Source organism: Protopterus annectens, chromosome 13.part0, assembly GCF_019279795.1.
Source record: "Protopterus annectens isolate FY-2018-M chromosome 13.part0, PAN1.0, whole genome shotgun sequence".
Taxonomy (NCBI): domain Eukaryota; kingdom Metazoa; phylum Chordata; order Ceratodontiformes; family Protopteridae; genus Protopterus; species Protopterus annectens.
In genome coordinates, this window is record NC_056747.1 from 1,282,985,898 (window position 1) to 1,283,007,864 (window position 21,967).

General features: G+C 44.7%; 1 protein-coding gene across 2 annotated transcripts in view; it reads left to right on the top strand.

Moving 5' to 3' along the window:
- Window positions 1–21,967, top strand: part of ARL5C (ADP ribosylation factor like GTPase 5C) — a 232,498-nt gene that overhangs the window by 171,835 nt on the left and 38,696 nt on the right. For both annotated transcript variants that reach the window (XM_044055293.1, XM_044055295.1), the window contains exon 5: window positions 17,173–17,324. In XM_044055293.1, coding sequence (XP_043911228.1) covers window positions 17,173–17,324 — 152 coding nt within the window. The remainder of the gene's footprint in view (window positions 1–17,172; window positions 17,325–21,967) is intronic.

The window sequence follows — 21,967 nt, forward strand, 5'->3', positions numbered from 1 at the left end:
TCATCTGTAACACATTTGTGCAGTGCAGCAGGCCTCAGTAGGTGGGGAGGAGAGATTTTTGTAGGGGAAGTAGTGGAGGGCGTCTGCAGCTCAGATGGCTGCCCTTACTTTGCCCGTGATATGAGATTCTTAAACACATTCATTATGCATCTTATTTATATATCAGTAAGTAGGTCTCCAACATGATTTGCTTTTGGAAGGCCATTGATGCCTGTATGAAATACTTCAGGGACAGGGTGTGTTCATGACGCCCACTGGGTAATAACCAAGGCATTATTTTCTCAGCCAGGAGGGTTACTGTAGAAGGGACTGTACCAGTTGCTGATTCAATATACAGCACTCCAAGTATGCAGAGGTGGGGGGTTTAGTCTTTCACAGGAAGCTGGGAAGGGAAACCAGGAGCTGTTTGCTGCTTTGTCACTTAATTGACATCCATTGTTACCATTCAGTAAAAGGTGACTGAGTGCTCATTGAGGAGCACCAGTCACTGCTGAGAGGTGGCATATGGCTAGAGTCACAGAATGAGCGTGGGTTGGATATGGACACAGGTGGCTGGAAGTTTCTCTTTCTGAAGGAAGAGGTTCACTGGCAGAACACTGTTACAGTTGCTTTAGGGATGGGAGAACTTTTCTGATTGCGTTCAGGACAAGAGTTCAGTGGTTGCTGAAACATGTTTGTTGTACAGGTCTGGATTGGCAGCTCTGTGGACTTGGAAGGGTGTACCATGCTTTGTAGAGAATTGATGTATGAGACAGAATTTCCATGGGTTCTCTTCCATGCGCGGTTCAGTGGATTCATTAATCCTGTCTGTGTTGCGTGTACTAGACGAGGTTGAATAAAAGTCTTGTACAAAGTAATTGATTCTCCTTTTGTTGATTGTCCCCCCTTTTCTTTTTAATGTCATCTCACCTGACATGCTGCTAGTATTTCAATAATGTTAGTTTTCATATTGGCTATCTGCTGTCTTTCATGGCAGGTAAACCTGAGGTGTTTGCCTACTCAGTTCATTGTGTAACTGATATTAAAAGCTCTGCCTCTTGCTGGTAACCTCTGCTGTGTATAGGTTCATAGGTAGGTACTAGGCTGTCGGCCCTAGGGCCCATACAAGCCTAGCCAAAAAATGTACCCTGGCTTTCGCCACCCAAGAAAATTATTTTCCTGTGCCCCTGTCGAGCACAGCCACAGAAGTGATCCCTGGGGTGAATTTCTCATTTCCCATCCAATCGTCAAGATTTTTCTGAAGAGTGCTAATGAGGAGCTATGTTTGACATAGATGTGTAGTCTGTTCCAGAGTAAGGGAAGTCTCTGGGACAGGAATCTATCCCTCCAGCATGTTCTGTTTATTGTGGCGACAAGGTTTAGGTCCCTAGAGCGTGTAGCTCTGAGGGATTGGGATTTCTTTAAGTGGAGCATGTCCAACAGCTCTGGGTTTGACATACCTTTGTATGTTAGGCAGAGATCGCCCCTGAGTAGGCGATATGCGATGGAGTAAAGCTGTAGTTTTTTGAGACGGTCTGCATAGGGCATCTGTTTGAGGCCAGTAATAGTCTTTGTGAGGTATTTCTGTGGTCTTTCCAGTTGTTGTAGATGTCTTGTGAGGTACATACCAAAAGGGGCGTTGTACTCTATAATGGGTCTAATGAGTGATGAGTAGAGGGGAACAGTGACCTCTCTTTTTCTGGATGAGAATCCTTTTGTGATGAGATGAGCCACGTAGAAGAATTTCCTGACCACTGTGACTATGTGATTATCAAAGGAGAGACTACTGTCCACCTGTGTCCCAGGGTCTCATCACATTTTCGGCATTAAGTAGACTACCAGCTATGTGGTAGTTCATGGGTACAGAGTTTTTACCAAAGGGGATGACAATACACTTTTTGGCATTGAGCTTCAGACCATGGCTTTGACACCAGGTTTCTGTCTCAGTGAGGCCCTTTTGTAGTTTGTCCACATCGTTAGGAATTTCGATTATGGCTCCTAGTTTGCAGTTATCTGCAAACTTTGTTAGCCAAAGACCTTCTGTGTTGGCCTGCACTTCAGAGAAGTAGATACCAAACAGGAGAGGACCCAGGACTGAACCCTGTGGTACTCCACTTGTCACTGGTCTGATGTCGGATTTGGAATCCGCTGCTTTCACAGTGTGGGTTCTGTTCATGAGCCAGTTGGCAACCCATCTTGTGACGTAGGGATTTATACCTAGTTTAGTGAGCTTATCTATAATTCCAGAGTGGGGGATGGTGTCAAAAGCCTTGGCGAGATCTAGATAAGCTGTGTGAACCATTTTACCCTCATCTATGGCTTTGGTGACTGCTTCAAAGAAGTCAATCAGGTTTAGGAGACATGATCTGCCTTTTACAAATCCAAACTGGGTAGGGTCCAGAGTTTGGAGATTACCAATGTCTTTGTTTGAGTTCCACGATGATACATTCCATGGCCTTGCAGACCAGGATAGTCAGGCTAATGGGGTGGTAGTTCCCGGGGTCCGTCGTGGCTCCCCCTTTGTGGAGTGGGATAACCGTCACGGTGTGCCGTTCAGTGGGTACAAAGCCTGAGGTGAGGCTATGATTGAACATGGTACTTGGGTAGGGCACCAGTTCATTCTGCAGTTCGTGTAGAACGCAGCCTGGGATATTGTCAGGTCCCATGGATGCTGTGTTCTTGGCTTTGGAGAGTGTGTTTTTTACCTGTGTAGCCGTGATTATAGGAACTTTGCATTCTTCCGGTATAGAGATGGGCCCTCTAGGGGGTGAGAGGGGGGTAAAGTTAGCACTGAACCTATCTGCTAGGATGTTGGCAATATCAGTTGGTTCTGTATATTTAGTGCCATTGTGCTGTAGCTCAGAGCAGATCTGAGTGTTCCCATTTAGATTCTTGACATAGCTGTAGAATGCTTTGTGGTTGTCTTTAGAGTCAGTGGCAATTTTGTTTTCGTAACTAGCTTTGGAGGATTTTATGAGGGATCTCCACTTATTACTGAGGTTGACTAGGGAGTTCCTCCAGTCATGGGATTTTACTCTTTTGCAACAGTTTCTTTCTTCTGTTATAAAGTTGCAGAGGACCACCAGATTGGCTTCCTTTTTTTGGAGGATAACATCTTGGTTCTATTAGGGATAGCATGATCCATGCACTCGTGTAAGTGCTTATAAAGTGCATTTGTGTAGGATTTGGCAGTCATACCTCTATTGTCCATCTACATGGGTGTCATGAAGTTTGCCACTTCTGTCTTAGGTGTGAAGTTGGCTTTGGAGAAGATGTTCATCGTGCATACAGCTGCAGTCATAACAGATGGGTTCTCATGCCGTCAGGCGGGTCCTCGGTCGGCCGAATTCCAAAGTCTAGGTCCGGCGTCGGTTGTTGTCGCTTCTTCCCTGACATCAGTGCGCCAGGGGTATAAAATAACCAGCCGACGCCATTTTCTTCAGTCTTTCTTGCAGCGCGGTGCCAGAAGCAGAAGCAGTTCGCAAGTGCCAGTCGGCCAGCTCCTGAAATTACGAAAAGTTTGCAACCGAAGTCTTCTTGAAAGCTAAGTACCCCGTTGGGGAAACTTTTCTTGCCTCAGACCGATGTCAGACAAAGTTAATAATTGTATTTCATGTGGGAAGCAAATACCGCATAAGGATTTCCATTCCCTCTGTATTCCTTGTTAAGGCCCAGACCACGACTTCTCGGTCTGTCGCTTTTGTGTTACATTCAACAAACGCACCATTAAGCATCGGGCGGAGTTCGCCCAGCATTATTTTGGTAAAAAATGTAACTATATTATGTCGCCGGATACTCCGACTCCAGTTTTGTCTAAAAAACGCAAAGACAAGGACCGACACACGAGGTCCGTGGCCTCTACCGACACCACGCCAAGGCCGACTCCACATAGTCCGGTTCTCAGCGAGGCACCTACGCAGCCCCTGACTACCGACGACACTACATTGGCGGTGTCTCCTGTGCCCGAGGTCGCAGGCTCCTCGGCCCACACGCCGACTACAGATACCAAAGTCACTCTTGGCGGTGAATCTCAAAATGTGGACAGGTCTACCTCCTCTCAAGGTGTCTTCAGACCTTCCTCTTCTTTTTCCATCAAGGCTTACACTAAGTCTAAAGCAGCCTTGCATTCTAAGAGACAAGCTACACAGGGCCCATCTCCAGGACCCATGCCTAAAAAACAGATGCTTAAAATGGCTGAGGATTTGATTACTCTTATCAGGGGTTCTCAACCCCCCCCCCCCGGACAAAAGGCCCAGAGTGGAGGAAGAATCCCCCTCCTCTGATCAGGGCTCCATTATTTCAGAGCACTCTGATGACCAGGAACATGCTTACTCCCCTTTTGAAGATTCTGACCGTCGGCCGCGGACCTTGCACCTGTCACCCCTGGGATTCCGGATATTGGCTAAGGCTCTTGCCACCCCCATAGTGCCTTTTTTAGGCAAGGCTCAAATTCTAAACCTACCACCCTAGAAAACAAAAATGGGAAGAAACTGACAGTAATGCTGCTCAATGCCAGAAGTCTAAATCTCAGAATGCACGCACTCGAGGCCCTTCTCAGTATGGAGAACATCGATGTCTGTGCTGTAACTGAAACCTGGTTCAAGGCTCATGAGAGCACCCCGGCACTATTAGGTTTTACCTCGTATCATGCGTTCCGGCCCCAAAACCCGGACCACACCACAAAAGGAGGGGGTGTATCCATATTCATAAAGGATACCCACACCTCCAGGTTGGTGGCAACGCACGAAGCTTCGGAAACTTTCCAGGTGCAACTAACCATAGGCAAAACTGCTCTACAAATTGTAGCATGCTACAGGCCACCCTCTCAAACTCAGGAACCCCACACAGCCTTCCTGAAGACACTGGAGGGTATAAATGTATCTCCAAACATCATATTGGGTGACTTCAACTACCCGAATATAGACTGGGAACATTACTCAAGCCCTAACTTTCTAGCCCAACGGTTCCTGGAGTTCATAAATTCAAATGCCATGGAACAGCTAGTCACTGTTCCCACAAGAGGAGAAAATATACTAGATCTCATTATCACAAACATGGGGACAAAATGCTCCACACCGGAAGTATATCCCTCATTGGTGAGATCTGATCATAAACTAATCTCACTGGAAATCCACATCCCGCCCCACCCCAAACAAAAAAGACCACAGTGAAGAACTTCTAAAGCAAACTTCACACTACTCAAGACTGGTGTGGTATCCTTCAAGGCCCCTGAGCCAGTGGAAACCACAACCCAAGCTGGAAGCCCTTACAAATGCCTTCTATGAACACCTCCAGGACTGCATGGATCAGGCAATCCCAAATAAAACCAAGACTCTTTCCACAAAGGGCAAACGTCCAGTCTGGTGGACCCCAGCCATTAACAAACTTTACAATAAGAGGAGAAAGCTATTACATGATAGAACAAAATCCATAAAAGGGAAGTCACCCCTGATCATTATTAGTAAAAAATACGAGCACTCATAAAATCAACTAAGGCCAATTTTGAGAGAAAAATTGCCATGGATTCAAAGGACAATCATAAGGCCTTTTTCAGCTATGTTAGGAACCTGGGTGGAAACTCCCAGATATGCTCAGAATTAGTCCAAAATGATACAAAATCACTGAACCCACAGACATTGCCAACATACTGGCAGACAGGTTCAGTGCAAACTTCACCCCTTTCCCCTAAAGGAGAGATAACTATCCCAGCGGAGTGTAGCCTCCCAGACATCTCAAATGCGCAGGTGAAAGCTGCTCTCTCTAAAGCTAAAAACACAGCATCAATGGGACCGGATGGTGTCCCCGGCTGTGTGCTACACGAGCTAAATGAGGAATTAAACCCGCACATAAGGCAGCTGTTTAATCTCAGCCTTACCACAGGATACGTGCCCAAGGAGTGGCGTACAGCAACTGTGGTCCCACTCCACAAAGGCGGTGCCTCTACGGACCCTGGTAATTACCGCCCCATAAGCTTAACAAGTCTAGTCTGCAAAGCTATGGAGAGGATCATAATGGAGCTCATAAACAAAGATATAGGAGACCTGCAGACATTGGACCCGACCCAGTTTGGCTTCGTCAAGGGCAGATCATGCCTTTTGAACTTGGTCGACTTCTTCGAAACAGTCACCAAGGCCATTGATGAGGGAAAGGCAGTCCATACAGCCTACCTTGACCTTGCAAAGGCTTTCAACACAATACCCCACTCGGGTATTGTAGAAAAACTTACCAGCTTAAATGTAAACCCATATGTCACAAGATGAGTTGCAAACTGGCTTAAGGACAGAACCCACAGGGTTAGAGTTGCTGGCGCTATGTCAGACTCCAAGCCGGTCACAAGTGGTGTCCCACAGGGCTCGGTCCTTGGCCCCCTATTGTTCGGCATCTACTTCTCAGAAGTACAGGCCAACATGGGAGGACTTTGGCTGACAAAGTTTGCTGACGACTGCAAACTGGGCGCCATAGTGGAAAGTGCATCGGACACGGATATCCTTCAGAAGGGACTCATGGAAACAGATAGCTGGTGCCAGAGCCATGGCCTGAAGTTAAACGCCAAAAATGTATAGTCATACCCTTTGGGAAAAACAAGGTAACCCCAAGCTACCATATAGGTGGCAATCCACTAAGCACAGAAGAGGTTATCAGGGACCTGGGGACCCAGGTTGACAGTGGCCTTTCTTTTGACACTCACGTTGCTAAAGTGGTTAGAAAGACCACCTACATTGCCCACCTGATCATGAAGGGATTCACATCCAGATCTAGTGAGGTCATTGTTCCCCTGTCCTCTTCACTTATCAGACCAATGATCGAGTACAATGCCCCATTCGGGATGCATCTCACCCGACATCTGCAGCAACTGGAGAGACCCCAAAAGTTCCTCACCAAAAGAATAAAGGGACTCCAAAATCTGTCATATGCTGCCAGATTGAAGAAACTCCAGCTCTATTCAGTTGCATACCGTCTGCTCAGAGGTGACATGTGCCTGACATACAAGGCCATGTCCAACCTGGAATTAATGGACATGCTCCACCTCAAAAAATCCAAATCCACCAAAACCACTAGAGCAAGCAACTTAAACCTTAGCACAGATATAAATAGGACGTGCCGGAGGGATAGATTTATCACTCAGGGACTCCCTATGCTGTGGAATAAAATCCCGGTCCATGTGAGGCAGAGCACCTCGCTGGCTCTGTTCAAGAGAAATCTTGACCTGTGGATGGGAGATCATAGGTTTATCCCGGGAATCATCTCTGTGTCACTGCTGGACAGAGGCACAACAAACTAATGGGCACAGTATTTTTTCATATAAGGGGTGGCGTAAGCCACAAAAATTTGGGCTAGGCTTATAAATGCCTTAGGGCAGATAACCTAGTATAAACCTATGAAACTGATGCTGAGGAGTCCATCCCCTCTGTCTCCCCCCCCAGAGGATTACTCATTTGGGGAAACTTTGCATACCTTAAGGGAACACTTCCACTGGGAAGGCCAAGATTATTCAGATTCCAAGAAAAGGCTTAGGGAATTTCTCTTGCTACCACAGCACAGGCCTCTAGCTATACCTCCTGTCTTGGACATACTAGATGATGTGTACTCGGAGGCTGGCCTTAACCCGGATTTTCTACCTCCAGCTCCAGTCAAGCCTGATAGGTACTACAGGGTTCCTGACTCGCACCAATTTTTATACATACTAGATGATGTGTACTCGGAGGCTGGCCAACCCGGATTCTCTACCTCCAGCTCCAGTCAAGCCTGATAGGTACTACAGGGTTCCTGACTCACACCAATTTTTATACAAAAGCCATGCTGCTGACCCAGAAACTATCTCACAGGGCCCCAAGGGAATTAAGGCCTCCACTGCTAAAAATCCATTACCTTCCGAGAGAGATTCCAGATCCTTAGAAAGGTGGGGGGGGGGGAGGTATATACCTCGGCCACCTTAACCATAAGGGCATTAAACTGTCAGTTCCATATGCTAAAGTACCAACAGTTTTTGTTATCACAATTGAGAAGTAAAATGTCACAACCTGAACAACCAGACTTGAAGGAGTTGCAGGATTTGATGCATAGTGCAGAACAAGTGGGTAAACATACCTTACAATGTGGTTTTGATGCTCTAGAGGCCTCATGTAGAGCTGCTGTTACAGGATCAGTCATACGTAGGCATGCCTGGCTCAAGGAACAAACCTTGCCAGATCATGTCAAAGCTAAATTACTAGATGCCCCTCTACAAAAGGATGTATTATTTTGTGCTAATGCTGAGGAGGTATTAAGGAAAATGGAGGAAAAGGCTAAATCAATGCAAACAGTGAAAGATTTTCTACAGGTACAACCCCCACGTTTCAGTAGAAATTGGCCTTCCAAAAATTGGTCCTTTCCAGCCACGGACAGACCCCAAAGAGGTAGATACAGATGCCCGAGGGGCAGAGGGCAATCCCAAGGATCGTTTAGAGGCAGACAAGGGCAAGCTCCTACGCAAAGAGGTGGTGAGGATAACTCGCAACCATACAGAAAGCAAGCCCATTGTTGGGTGAAGCCATACCATCCATCTCGGCTCTGGCTGGAATTGATGTTCTTCCCTCAGAGTCGGCTCCGACACGTTTCTCTGAGCCATCTGAGAGTCAAAAAAGGTCAAAGTCCCCTTCTTTGGCATCTATACGTTCGGCTCCAAAATCGCCTCTGCTCCAGTCAGAGCGTAGTCCCCGCTCATCACACTCTACTTGGTCCTCAAGACTTTCGGACCATGACTTGGAAAGAGTGGTCAGTAGGCTGCTAAAATGGCAGGCCCTAGCCAAAATGCTGTCCAGCCCCCGTCATCAGGTGTCAGCTCCGTCCACAGCTATAGAAATTCCTCCTCCAACTCATCCTTTGAGCTAGGAGCAGGAGTTCATTAGGGTTAGTGTCTTGGAACCGTCGGCTCTGATACCTTCTCCTTTGGTTCCTTCGTCGGCTCCGATCCCTTCCATGGTACCGACCCCTGGAGGGATCTGGGCGCCGGGACTCCCTGATCGGCTCCGAGGGGGCGAGTGGCATCGGACCCTTGTCTGACACCGCTCTCCCTCTCGGTGCTTCGGTGCAGATGAGCTCTGCTCCCACATCTGCCTCGGAGCCATCTCCCTCTGTGCGGGGAGGGCTTCTGGTTTCTTCGGAGCCTGAGCCTTCTCTGTGTCCGGGCAGGGATGCTTTCGAGGTGATGAGGAGTGTACTGGCCCCAGAGTCAGTCCCACGATCGACCCCATCGGCTCCTCCCCCTAGGGTACCTGCGTTGGCCTCTGACCCTCTTCCAGACACCAAGCGTGGGGATCCAGCGCTCCAGGACACCCCTTTGGGTGTATCTTCCGAGGCCTCCCCTGACCATTCAGAGGAGCCACCTCGCAAGAGTAAATGCAAGAGGAAGCATGTTGACTCCCCTGAGTCTGTCACGTTGGATACCGACTTAGAGAAGTCAGAAGGGTCCCCTAGATCCCCCTCTGAAGATGTCTCCTTCTCTGACATCTTTGAGATGCTTAGGCAGAGGGGGAACTGGACTGCCCTAAGCCCTTCTGAGGATGAGTCTGTATTCCTGGACGCGTTTGGATCCCGACCTTCCACCTCCTGGGTGTCTCCGCCTTTCGACCCACTGTGGTGGCTCGGAAGGCATGGACAGCTCCAGATACAGTGGAACCGACCACTAGAAGACAGACTAAATTCATTACTGCACCGCAGGACAAACTGTTCTTGACCAAAGGTGTCACCGTTGATGCCATGGTGGTAGCGGCGGCCACAACGAAGGAGTTGGCTGAAACTTTTTCATCTGTCCATCCCCCTAACAAGGAGTCCAGGACGTTGGACAGATATGGGAAGCAGATGTTCTCTTCGGCGACCTTTTCTATGCAGTCCCTGAATTACCTGTGCCACTTTACCCGCCTTCAGAGGGATCTCCTGAAAGAGCTTTAAGATACCCTCCAAGATCCATCAGCTGAGGGGGCCCAGGCTAAGGCAGCCTCCCAGCTGGTGACTCTTAACTCAGTGGTGAACTCCTCCATGAGGCTCATTTCTTATGCAGCCGATGGGGCGAGTAGAGCTGCAAGCACAGGCGTGGCCCTAAGGAGGCACGCTTGGATGCAGCTATGTAACTTTGCGGAAGCCTTCAGAGCGTCTTTCACCAACACCCCTTTTGATGGTTCCTCACTCTTTGGATCACAGGTGAGCAGGAAGGCTCACAGGTGAAGGATACCCTTACCAGGTGTGAGCAGGAAGGCAAGACTTTCTCTGCCATAGGAGTCCGTTTTTCCACTCCTTCCAGACCATATTCCAAGGGTCAGAAGAGTGGAAAGATGTGGTTCTGGAAACCCCAGGGAGCCTTGCCGGACACACGTGGTGAGTTTCCCTCCAGGGGCAGAGGAGGGAACAATAACAGACGCCGCCCTTGTGGCAGAGGGGGTCCACAAAACCAGGGCAGCAGAGAATCTTTCTCTGACAAGCCCTTCCAGCATCCCTTATCGCTGTACCCAAGAGCCTGGCAAGAAATAACACAAGACAAATGGGTACAGTCAGTTATATCCGGAGGCTACAGAATTCCCTTTGTTCATGCTCCTTTATTGTCAAACAAGTCCCTTCCAGACTTTCTATCCAATCTAAGGGATCAAGCAGTTCAGGAAGTTTCAAAACTGCTTAAAAAAAAAAAGGGCCATCCAGCAAGTCCCAGCAGACCAGCAAGGATCCAGAATTTACTCAAGGTTCTTTTTGGTACCAAAAAAGACAGGGGATTGGAGACCCATTTTGGATCTTCGCAGACTAAACAGGTCTGTACAAAGAACGAAGTTTCGGATGGCCACACTTCAGTCCTATTTGCCCTTCCTGGGTCAGGACAATTGGATGTGCTCCATAGATCCTCAGGATGCGTACTACCATATCAAATTGTCCAGGCGCTCCAGGCGCTCCAGAAGATTCCTGCGCTTCCGGCTGGGAGCCAGCCATTATCAGTTCAGAGCTTTGCCGTTTGGTCTCAACACAGCCCCCAGGGTGTTCAAATGTATGACAGCAGTTACTGCTCACCTGAGACGGCAAGGATTCCAGGGGTTTCCGTATCTAAATGACTGGCTCCTCACTGCTACCACCAGGCATCACCTTCTGCAAGCCAGAGACTATACTATCCAGACGTGCTCCAGACTAGGTATCACTATAAATTTCAAAAAATCTGCTTTGTCGCCTTGTCAGTCTATCATCTTTATAGGCGCAAACTTAAATACAAAGGACAGATCAGCCAGCCTTCCACCAGACAGGGTGTTGGCCATTCAGCGGCATGTCTAAGTCTTGTTACAATGCAAGAAAATTCAAGCCAGGTTTGTCCTTCAAACCCTGGGTCTCATGGCAGCAGCAATCATACTCGTCCCGCTGGCACGTTTTCACATGAGGATCCTCCAATGGCTTCTTTTTACCCAATGGTCCTTCCAGCAGCTTCCCATGTCTCACATGATTATCATCACAGAAACATGCAAAAAGCATCTTGCATGATGGATGGTCTCCTCATCAATTCCCCTGGGCAGACCATTTGTACTAGTCACAGTAACACAAACAGCTTGGTGCTAATAAATACTACCCATCAGACCATTTGTACTTCCCCTTCCAGTTGCTACGGTGACCACGGATGCCTCCCTGATCGGGTGGGTGGGGGGGCATTATCAGGGCAGAACAGTCCAGGGTACCTGGCAACTTCGAGTACCATCTGCACATAAACGTCTTGGAGATGAGGGCTGTGCTTTTAGCGTTGCAAGCTCTTCAGGACTGTCTTCCTACCGGGACAATTGCAATTCAAACTGACAATATGTCAGTCATATGGTACATCAACAAGCAGGGCGGAACCAGGTCCTACCCCCTATGTCGAGAAGCACTCAGACTCTGGCAATGGGCGATCTCTTCCCAACGGTTTCTGACCGCAATGCACATTCCTGGGAAATCCAATGTCATAGCAGACAGGCTGAGCAGAGCTATTCTCATGCCTCACCAGTGGTCTCTGAATCAAGTAGTAGCGCACCAAATCGTCCGCAAATGGGGACAACCTTGCTGCGACCTCTTTGCTACCCCCTTCAACAGCAAATGCAGCAACTTCTTCTCTCTCCTACCACATCCAGAGCATTCCCCCAGTGATGCTCTAGTCCACGATTGGCCTCAGGGACTTCTGTATGCATTCCCTCCCTTTCCCCTAATTCCCAAGGTAATTCAGAAAGCTACCATATTGGGTTGCAGAATGATCCTCATTCCTCCGTACTGGCCTCGACAAATATGTTTTCCGTTCCTTCATCATCATCTTGTCGAGCAGCCTGGGACTCTGGACCCAGCTCCAGACCTCCTGATCCATCAATCGGGCAGGCTGCATCATTCCCTATAATCTCTCAACCTCACAACTTGGTTGCTCCACTTCCAGCACTAGCCAGGCTTCCTGATATCTCCCAATCGGTGCGTGATCATCGCACAAGTCTACCACTAGAAAAACGTATGCTAGTAAGTGGAAACGTTTTTCTTCCTGGGCAGAGGCCAAGAATATAGACCCCTTTTCAGCCCCTGTTCACCACATCTTGGAATTTCTTGCGGAGCTCTTTCATTCTGGGTCTGCTTCAACTACAATTAGAGTGCAGTTAGCCGCAATTTCAAATTTTCACATTGGCCTTTCAGAAAGTAGCATAATGTCTCATAAGCTTTGTAAGGCCTTCCTCAAAGGAACCATTCTGCTCAGGCCCCCGATTAGGGATCCTCCACCTCCGTGGGATCTGAATTTGATTCTATCCTCTCTAATTTTGCCACCCTTCGAACCTGCAGCTTCCTGTCCTTTGAAGTTATTATCTTGGAAAACACTTTTTCTGGTAGCAATTACTTCAGCGAGAAGAGTTTCCAAACTGCAGGCTTTTTGTATCCGTCCCCCATACTTAGTGTTCCACAAAGACAGGGTTGCTCTTAGGACTAACCCTTCCTTCCTTCCTTCCTAAGGTATACTTCAGAAAATCAGATCAGCTTTTCCTCTCTTATGCAGAGGGCAAACAAGGTCTACCAGTATCAGAAGTAACTTTATCTAGGTGGCTGACTTCTACCATAACCCTTATTTATCAGCTGAGGAAGAAAGAATTGCCTGTTAAACCTAAGGGCCACTCCACCAGAGCATTAGCCACTTCTGTTGCGTTTCAAGCCAAGTTGCCCATGGAATCTATCTGTGCAGTGACCACTTGGGCAAATCCTCATACTTTCATCTCCCATTTTAAGCTGGACGTGGTTTCCAGGAGCAGAGCTGATTTTGGTTCCACTGTTCATGAAGAGTCTCTTCCACTGAGCCACCCAGGATATTAGGTGCTAGGGACGCTGTCCCAACCAGCAAGAATGAAGGCGAGATACACAACTTAACATAAAGAAGTTATGTACCTACCATAACGTTCCATGTTAGTTGTCTCCTCTCGCCTTCTTTCTTTTGTCTCGCCCTCCTTCCCTCTATCCTACTAGACCGAGAAGAGTTTCTCTATGGATCTACACTGGCTGAGTCGTCTCTGACTATCCCGCTCTACGTAGTAGTCTCTATAGTTGGGCTTCGATATGATAGGATAGGATACCTTCATTAATTTGTCTAATGTTAGTCTCACCAAACAAGATCTGGGTTTCTAGCACCAGACATCATGGGATATAGGGAGACCTCGAGCCAGTATGTAGCTCTCGAGCTTTAGAAGATGGCCGAGTCGGAGCCGAAGATCGGCTCCGAACCCAACCAGCAAGAAAGAAGGCGAGAGGAGACAACTAACATGGAACGTTATGGTAGGTACATAGCTTCTTTTTCTAGCAACTTTATAAGTTTATAAGAGCAGTATTTAAAATCTGCCCCTATTTTTGGCTTTATCCAGATTTCTTGTGCTAAAGGTTGAAGAGGTATGTGCTGCTTATTTCCTGGGGCCTTGTATGGACGGTTACTGAAAAAAAAAAAAAGTTTTGTGCTTAAGAGAACAGGTCATGGGAGCTACCGAGGGAGCACCCTGCTGCTAATAGGACCTTTTTATGAAGAAAGTGAGACCGGAGTACTGTACTGTGTTTGGCCATTCCGATAGCTCTTGAAGCCCACGAGTGAGTGTGCATGTGGGCTTAGTTGGAACAGTCTATTTTAAATGAACCTGCACTCTGCTGAATCAAATGCATGCATACTAGTTGACTATTTACATTGTTTGTTTTACCTGTAAAGTGGGGAGAGTTTAAGCACCATAAATTTGCAAGCTTTTTACAAGATGCATTCAGACAAATTCACTGTTTGACTGAAATGGTGTGCTTGTACATTACATGAAGGAGTTTTTTTGTTACGCATCAGTGTGTCTACTGTTTTTTGTAATAATTTTCACAGCTGCGGTGTTGCCCCTGGCCTGAGACTGAGGTTGGTCAGAAATGATCAGTGCTGTAAGTAAACATATTCAGTAAACACACACTGCTGTTCATGTCTCAACATCAGTGCCTGGATTAAACCTGAATTTTTAGTATCTGACTTTGTAGCTTTTTGTTGAACTGAAAGCAGAATAATTAAAAGAAAGTCTAGTGTCTGAGTAATTAATCCTTCTCATATTCTTGCCTTGGGGTTCAGGATGGATGTAGGCCTGAAGCTCAGTCATTCATCTGTCACTCCATTTGTGCTGTGCAGCAGGGTTCAGGAGATGGGGAGGAGCAATTGTTGTAGGGGTAATAGTGGAGAGAGTTTACAGCTGAGGCATGTGAGATTTATTTATATATATATGTGTGTGTGTGTGTGTGTGTGTGTGTGTGTGTGTGTGTGTGTGTGTGTGTGTGTATATATATATATATATATATATATATATATATATATATATATATATATATATATATATATATATATTCATTATGCATCTCATAATCAGTCATTGATAGATACATCTGTTTTATGATTGAGTTCTACTTAGCAGTACATTTTGAAAATACTGACCAGCTAAGCTGCTGGTAATAAATAATGCATTTTGACTTTAAATGGAAATTTTATGATAAAATGAATATGCTGTCTGACTTGGATGTAGTAAGACATTACTGATCATCATCATTCTCTTTCGGCTTTTCCCGTTAGGGGTCGCCACAGCAGATCATCTCTTTCCATTTCTTCCTATCCTCTGCATCTTGCTCTGTCACACCAACCGCCTGCATGTCCTCTGTCACCACGTCCATAAACCTTATCTTAGGCCTTCCTCTATTCCTCTTACCTGGCAGCTCCATCCTTAGCATCTGTTTCCCAATATACCCATCATCCCTCCTCAGCACATGTCCAAACCAACACAATCTCGTCTCTCTTGCTTTGTCTCCAAACTGTCCAACATGAGCTGACCCTCTAATATACTGATTCCTAATCCTATCCATCCTAGTCACACCGATTGCAAATCTTAACATCTTTAACTCTGCCACATCCAGCTCTGACTCCTGCCTTTTTGTCAATGCCACTGTCTCCAACCCATATAACATAGCTGGTCTCACTACCCTCTTGTAGACCTTCCCTTTAACTCTTCCTGGTACCCGTCTGTCACAAATCACTCCTGACACTCTTCTCCACCCATTCCACCCTGCCTGTACTCTCTTCTTCACCTCTCTTCCACATTCACCATTACTCTGAACTGTTGATCCCAAGTACTTAAACTCGTCCACCTTTACCAACTCTACTCCCTGCATCCTCACCATTCCTCTACCCTCCCTCTCATTTACACACATATTTTCTGTCTTAGCCCTGCTGACCTTCATTCCTCTGCTCTCTAGAGCATATCTCCACCTCTCCAGAGTCTCCTCAACCTGATTCCTACTCTCACTACAGATCACAATGTCATCTGCAAACATCGTAGTCCACGGGGCCTCCTGTCTGATCTCATCTGTCAACCTATCCATCACCACTGCAAATAAGAAAGGACTCAGAGCTGATCCTTGATGTAATCCCACCTCCACCTTAAACGGATCTGTCACTCCCACTGCAGTCCTCACCACTGTCACACTACCCTCGTACATATCCTGTACCACTCTTACGTACTTCTCTGCCACTCCCGACTTCCTCATACAATACCACAACTCTTCTCTAGGCATCCTGTCATATGCTTTCTCCAAGTCTACAAAGACACAATGCAACTCCTTCTGACCTTATCTGTACTTCTCCAACAGCACTGTCAGAGCAAACATTGCATCTGTAGTGCTCTTTCCTGGCATGAAACCATACTGCTGATCACTAATCATCACCTCCCTTCTTAACCTTACTTCCACTACTCTTTCCCATAACTTCAAGCTGTGACTAATCAGTTTTATCCCTCTGTAGTTACTGCAGCTCTGCACATCACCCTTATTCTTAAAGATAGGTACCAAAACACTTTTTCTCCACTCCTCAGGCATCCTCTGACTTTCCAAAATAGTTAGAAATTCCACTGCCATTTCTCCTAAGCACCTCCATGCTTCCATTGGTATGTCATCTGGGCCAACAGCCTTTCCATTCTTCATCCTCTTCATAGCTGCCCTTACTTCCTCCTTGCTAATCTGTTTCACTTCCTGATTCACTATCCCCACATCATCCAACCTTCTCTCTCTCATTCTCTTCATTCATCAGCCTCTCAAAATACTCTTTCCATCTACTCAACACACTCTCCTCTCTTGTGAGTACCTTTCCCTCACTATCCTTTATCACCCTTACTTGCTGCACATCTTTCCCAGCTCTGTCCCTCTGTCTAGCTAATCGGTACAGGTCCTTTTCTCCCTCTTTAGTGTCCAGTCTCTCGTACAACTCTCCGTATGAAATGCATTGCTGCAACCAGTAAGTGTTTGACATTAAGTGTTGAGAGTATAAAGATCAGAGTCAAGATTAAAAAGGCTTTATGTTTTGCCATTGCTTCCCTGTGGTACAAGATCCTTGTGTTAAGAATTTGCTGTTTAATGAAATGCACACAGCAGGCTGGCATGGTATATGCAGTGTATTTGTAAAACTTGTTAGAAACTGCAAGAACTTCACATAGAGCTTTTCAGGTTATTTCCTGGGACCTTGTATATGAACTATGTTACTGAAAAGCCAGTTTTACAAAGTGTGAAAAGATGTACATTGCTGGTGTGTTTATTAAATCCTTGCAAGCTACAAGTATTCTTTGTAAGTGAAAGCTGGAGCCAAGTGAAGTAAAAATTTAAAACCTGTGCTTAAGCTCTTGACACTGGGGTGTCTCCCTTGTTTTTTAGGATTTGCGAAATGCAGCTGTGTTGGTCCTTGCTAATAAACAGGATGTCAAGAACTCTATGTCAGCTGCAGAAATTTCTAGTCTTCTGACCCTGACTGCTATCAAAGATCACCCATGGCATATTCAGGGCTGCTGTGCACTAACAGGAGAGGGGTGAGTATTACAAAAAGATAAAACTTAAATCACACACTCACTTGTGTATGTGCACACATGAGCTGCGCATGCACATCCACACACTTGCTGTAGGACAGATGCAGCACTATTTAAAATCAGTTACATACATTGTACGCACAAATAACAGATAAACAAGAAGTCCTTTTCATGCTAAGTAGCACTGTAAAAGCTTTCTCCTAGCTCATTCCTTCTGACTGGAACACTGTAATATTTGGAGATTTGGAGATTTGATGTAATATTGATAGCTTCAAGAAAAGTCTAAAGGAATACTTGACAAAAGAAAATTAATGCAGTTGCTTGAGAGAGACAGGCTAGCCATAAAGCTGGATTGCATGGTTATGCATTTTGACCAACTACTGACCCTCCACTAGAATATACTCGGTGTTAGGGGTCTACATGGTGGTGGTGGAACAAGTGACTGTTTAGCTGTAAACACCAGCTTTGCGGGTGTATACATTTCTGTTATCAGCATTATAGTTACTTAGTACTAGAATTTGTCTATATTCAACTTTAGTTTGCCATACTTTGGTTTAGCGAGTATTCGTGAATGTTGAAGTGTTGTAGTATATTTGTTACTGGAACTTGGTTAGTTATGTTTGACTAGGTGTGTAATTACTTGCTATTGGAATTTAACGTGTTCAACTGAACTTTAATATTCTTAATGTATTTTACTGTTTAGTTGCATTATTTTTTTTAGTATTCATAGGTATGTGTAGGTATGTTTTTTTTTTTCTTTTTTTCTTTTTCTACAGGATCGATGTCAGTTGACTTTGACATTGAAACCTAAACAGCAAACACTTAAAACACCAAAAACTAAAAATATCGGCTGCTTAAAGTATCAGTGTTTACTGTGACAGGAATCACCCCTTGTGCTTATATGTATTTTTGCTAAAAGTGAAAACAAAGTCATGAACATCAAATGAATGACCGAGTGCTTCTGAATTTCATGGTACGGCATTTGGACACTATATTCAAGTCTGTCTGCAACTTTTGCCATTGTAATGTTTAAGCTCCTCATACAAAATTAAGTGTTATCGTTTTCACCATTGTCGCCACATACTTCAGTCCATCAAGAATATACAGCAAAAAAATCTCCACTCCCTCTATAGAGCCAAAACACTACCTAACCGATCAAGCAAGAATTATCTTGGCAGCAACATGCCTCCTGCTCTATTACATGCTTCCCCCATTCTTACAAATGTCAACATTTTGTGTAAAACTAAACTAGCCTCCTGCTAATAGCAAAATTTTCAACCAAGCAACCTTAATAAAACACACAACTGTCCTACATGAGTTCATTAAACTGGCTTGAACTCCCAAACCTGTTGACGTACAAGTAATCATTGTCCACAATCTGTTGTACTTTCTAGACAAATGCCCAGCATTACAAAATGCTCTACTGTACTAGTCACCCACTAGAGATCTTCGCTGTAGCACTAAACTTGTATATCAGTAGTACATTCAGTGCTGCTGGAGAATCTCTACTTTTGTGTGTCAACAATAAAAAAAAAAATAGTTTCAGAATTTTGTTTAAAGAGCACCAATGCCAGAGTGGCTCCATTCTTCCTGCTCACCTGTCTAGCTTTACTCCGACATTTACAGCTGCTTTGCTTCCCAATTTATTTGAACCTTATCGCTCCTCCTCATACAGCACTTGTTTCCTAAACTCTTCCTCTTGCCCCACCACTAATTATAATTCCTCTTCTGTCCATTTATCTTCCCTGTCATTTCCATAACTTCTCCTGTCATCATTTTTAAGCTACATTCTGTGTGTTCGTAATCTGTTCCCTGCAGCCATCCTGCTGTAAATAAATTATTGTTCTATTCAATAATTAGCAATTTTTTTTTTATATTAAAATGCTTTGTTCATGCAAGAAATATTTAAAAGTAATATTTAAAAATCATGTAAATAGTTCATGTATAGATGTATATCATGTGTAACTTAAATGTGGAGCTTTTGTCCCTGGGCCTCCTCTGAAAATGGGTTTTACCTGGTTGGGCATTTCCTGCTCAGTAAAGACAAATACTATAAACAAAATGTATTTATTTTATTACTAGATGTGTAACAGCCAATGTTTTAATTCTTCTTTGTTTTAAGCGTGCGATGTTTAAGGTTCAATGTTTTGAATGCTATTTCGTAAGTTAATTATTTAACATAGAACTGTGGCACATCTGACTTGTTAGATGTCTTATTGCTGTGTTAATATGATAGAATTTACTCTCCAATTCCGAATTTTAGGACATTTTGGTGTTCTACCCTGTAATGAGTTGCTGCTCGGGTATGGCTTGGATGCATATTTGAATTGTTTTTCTAATTAAGAATAGTGACATAACTTGCCAGAAAACTGTACATCTGTGTTTATGTTGTCTGTTTCAGTGTGCAGTGTGAACTTCTCTGTGTGAACTCTGAATTACTTTTCTGTCTTAGTGCTGTCGTGTTTGGCCCTGCTTATGGCTCAAAGGGTACTTGGACTAGTCCACCTACCCATTTAACAAGTGTATAATGCAATTCCGAAGATCATGTACCATGATGTTCTTCATGTTTCACTGTTGCAGTCATCACATCTGGGTTATCGTTGGGAAAGTCAGGATTTCTCTGCAGTAGCCCTCAGTCGGCCTGATTAACAAAGTCTTGGGTTCTGCTTCGGTTGTTGTTCCTTCTTCCGTGACGTCAGGTCATCGGGGGTATAAAACATGCAGTCGACGCCATTACATCAGTCTTTCTTGCCGTGCGGTGCCTGAAGCAGAAGCAGTTTGCAAGTGTCGGTCGGCTGACTCCTGAAATTTTCGTTTTTGAGTTTCAGAACCGAAGTCTTCAACTAAAAGCTAAGTACCCCATTGGGGAAACTTTTTCTTGCTCTTAATCGATCCCTTGCTAAAGCAGTACCTCAGAGGGGCTAAAAACATAAGACCGCCCCGGAGAGCTCCAACACCAACTTGGGACCTAAATTTCGTTTTGAAAAAACTGACCCCGCCACCTTTTGAGCCAGCCAATACAGCTGATCTAAAATTTTTATCTTGGAAAACAGCTCTGCTCCTGGCAGTAACTTCAGCACGAAGAGTCTCAGAGCTACAGGCATTAATGGCAGTGGAACCTTTTATAATTTCATCAGGACAGGGGTTTTTTTTAAGGACAAACCCTACCTTTATGCCAAGGGTGTTATCTAGTGTGGCTCTTAACCAAACCATGCATTTGCCAACTTTTTATCCAAACCCCCAGAATAAAGGAGAGAAACTTCTGCACTCTTTGGACATACACAGGCAGCTATGCTTCTACTTGGACAAAACAAAAGCTTTCAGGAAAACTGAGCAACTGTTTGTAGCATATGCTGCAGGATCACAGGGCAAGGCTATCTCAAAGCAGACTATCTCCAAATGGATAGGACACTGTATTCGTTACTGCTGACAAAATAAAATAATCTACATGCATTTCTGAAATAAAAGTAATCTGATTATTACAGTTATTTCTTAATTATAAACCCTCCATGTTTTCTTCCAAAATTTCTATTTTGCGGAGGGATCATTAGGGGAAGAGCAACATTTTGAGCCAAAATCAGGACAGTTCAGAAGTTTGGCTATGCCTAATTCTATAAAGCAATTTATTTGCATGTACCTCTCAACCTGTTAATGCAATAAATCTGGACAAGGCCAAATATATTGGGGGAACATATAAACAGTACTAAAAATTGCTCTTGTATAAACTGGGACAGTTGATAGAACAGGTCTTACTTTAGCATGCATTTTTCTGAAGGTTATGAAGTCTGAAACTAGTGTGTCATTATTTAGTGACTTAATTCCTAAATGATTTGCCAGAAAACCACAAATTTTATGAGGAACAAACCAAAAATAAGAAGCAAAAAATCTATTCATTCTTTGAAAATCTGGACAGTTGGGAGGTATAGTTCAGCTGGGGCTGTCTAAGTTTGCCGCCCTTCCCCCTCACAAACCCATGGTCGAATGGAACCTCCCCCTGCAGCCATTCCAGTGATCCATTACTTTGCTATTCACTCCATTTACCATAAACACTAATGTGCATACTGATTTACTTCTATGATGATTTGAACTTCATTTGAAAGTTTTATTTTGCATTTTGCATTTTATAGCACAAACACTAAGACATCTGCTAAACAAACTTGGCATTAAAACTTCTCTGCCCTTGAAACTCACATTCATTGAAACAACATTAAAACCCACATTCAAAGAAAATACATTTTACCCGTGGCAGATAAAAAAATTAATTCTGGGCTGTTTTCAAATCATAGGCCCCTTACATATGAAACATACATGTGCTCTTTGATACACCTTCCTATTGCTTTGAACATTTTTCCAGTAAACAATGAAACAAAACTGCCCAATTCAGAACATTTCCATCATAAAAGTCTTCTCAAACTTCTACAGTCCACCATTATCAGTAAATATGCACAATTCTACAGTCCACCATTATCAGTAAATATGCACAATCTCTGAAGTAGTAAAAAAGTCATCTAAATAATTCCACATTAAATAAATCTGTAATGAAGAGGTTGCTGCTAGCAATCACCTTTATATTTCATGGTTTCATCGAAAAAATTAAGTGTCTGATGCCCCTGAGGAATAAATTGCCTAAATTACATTAAAAATAA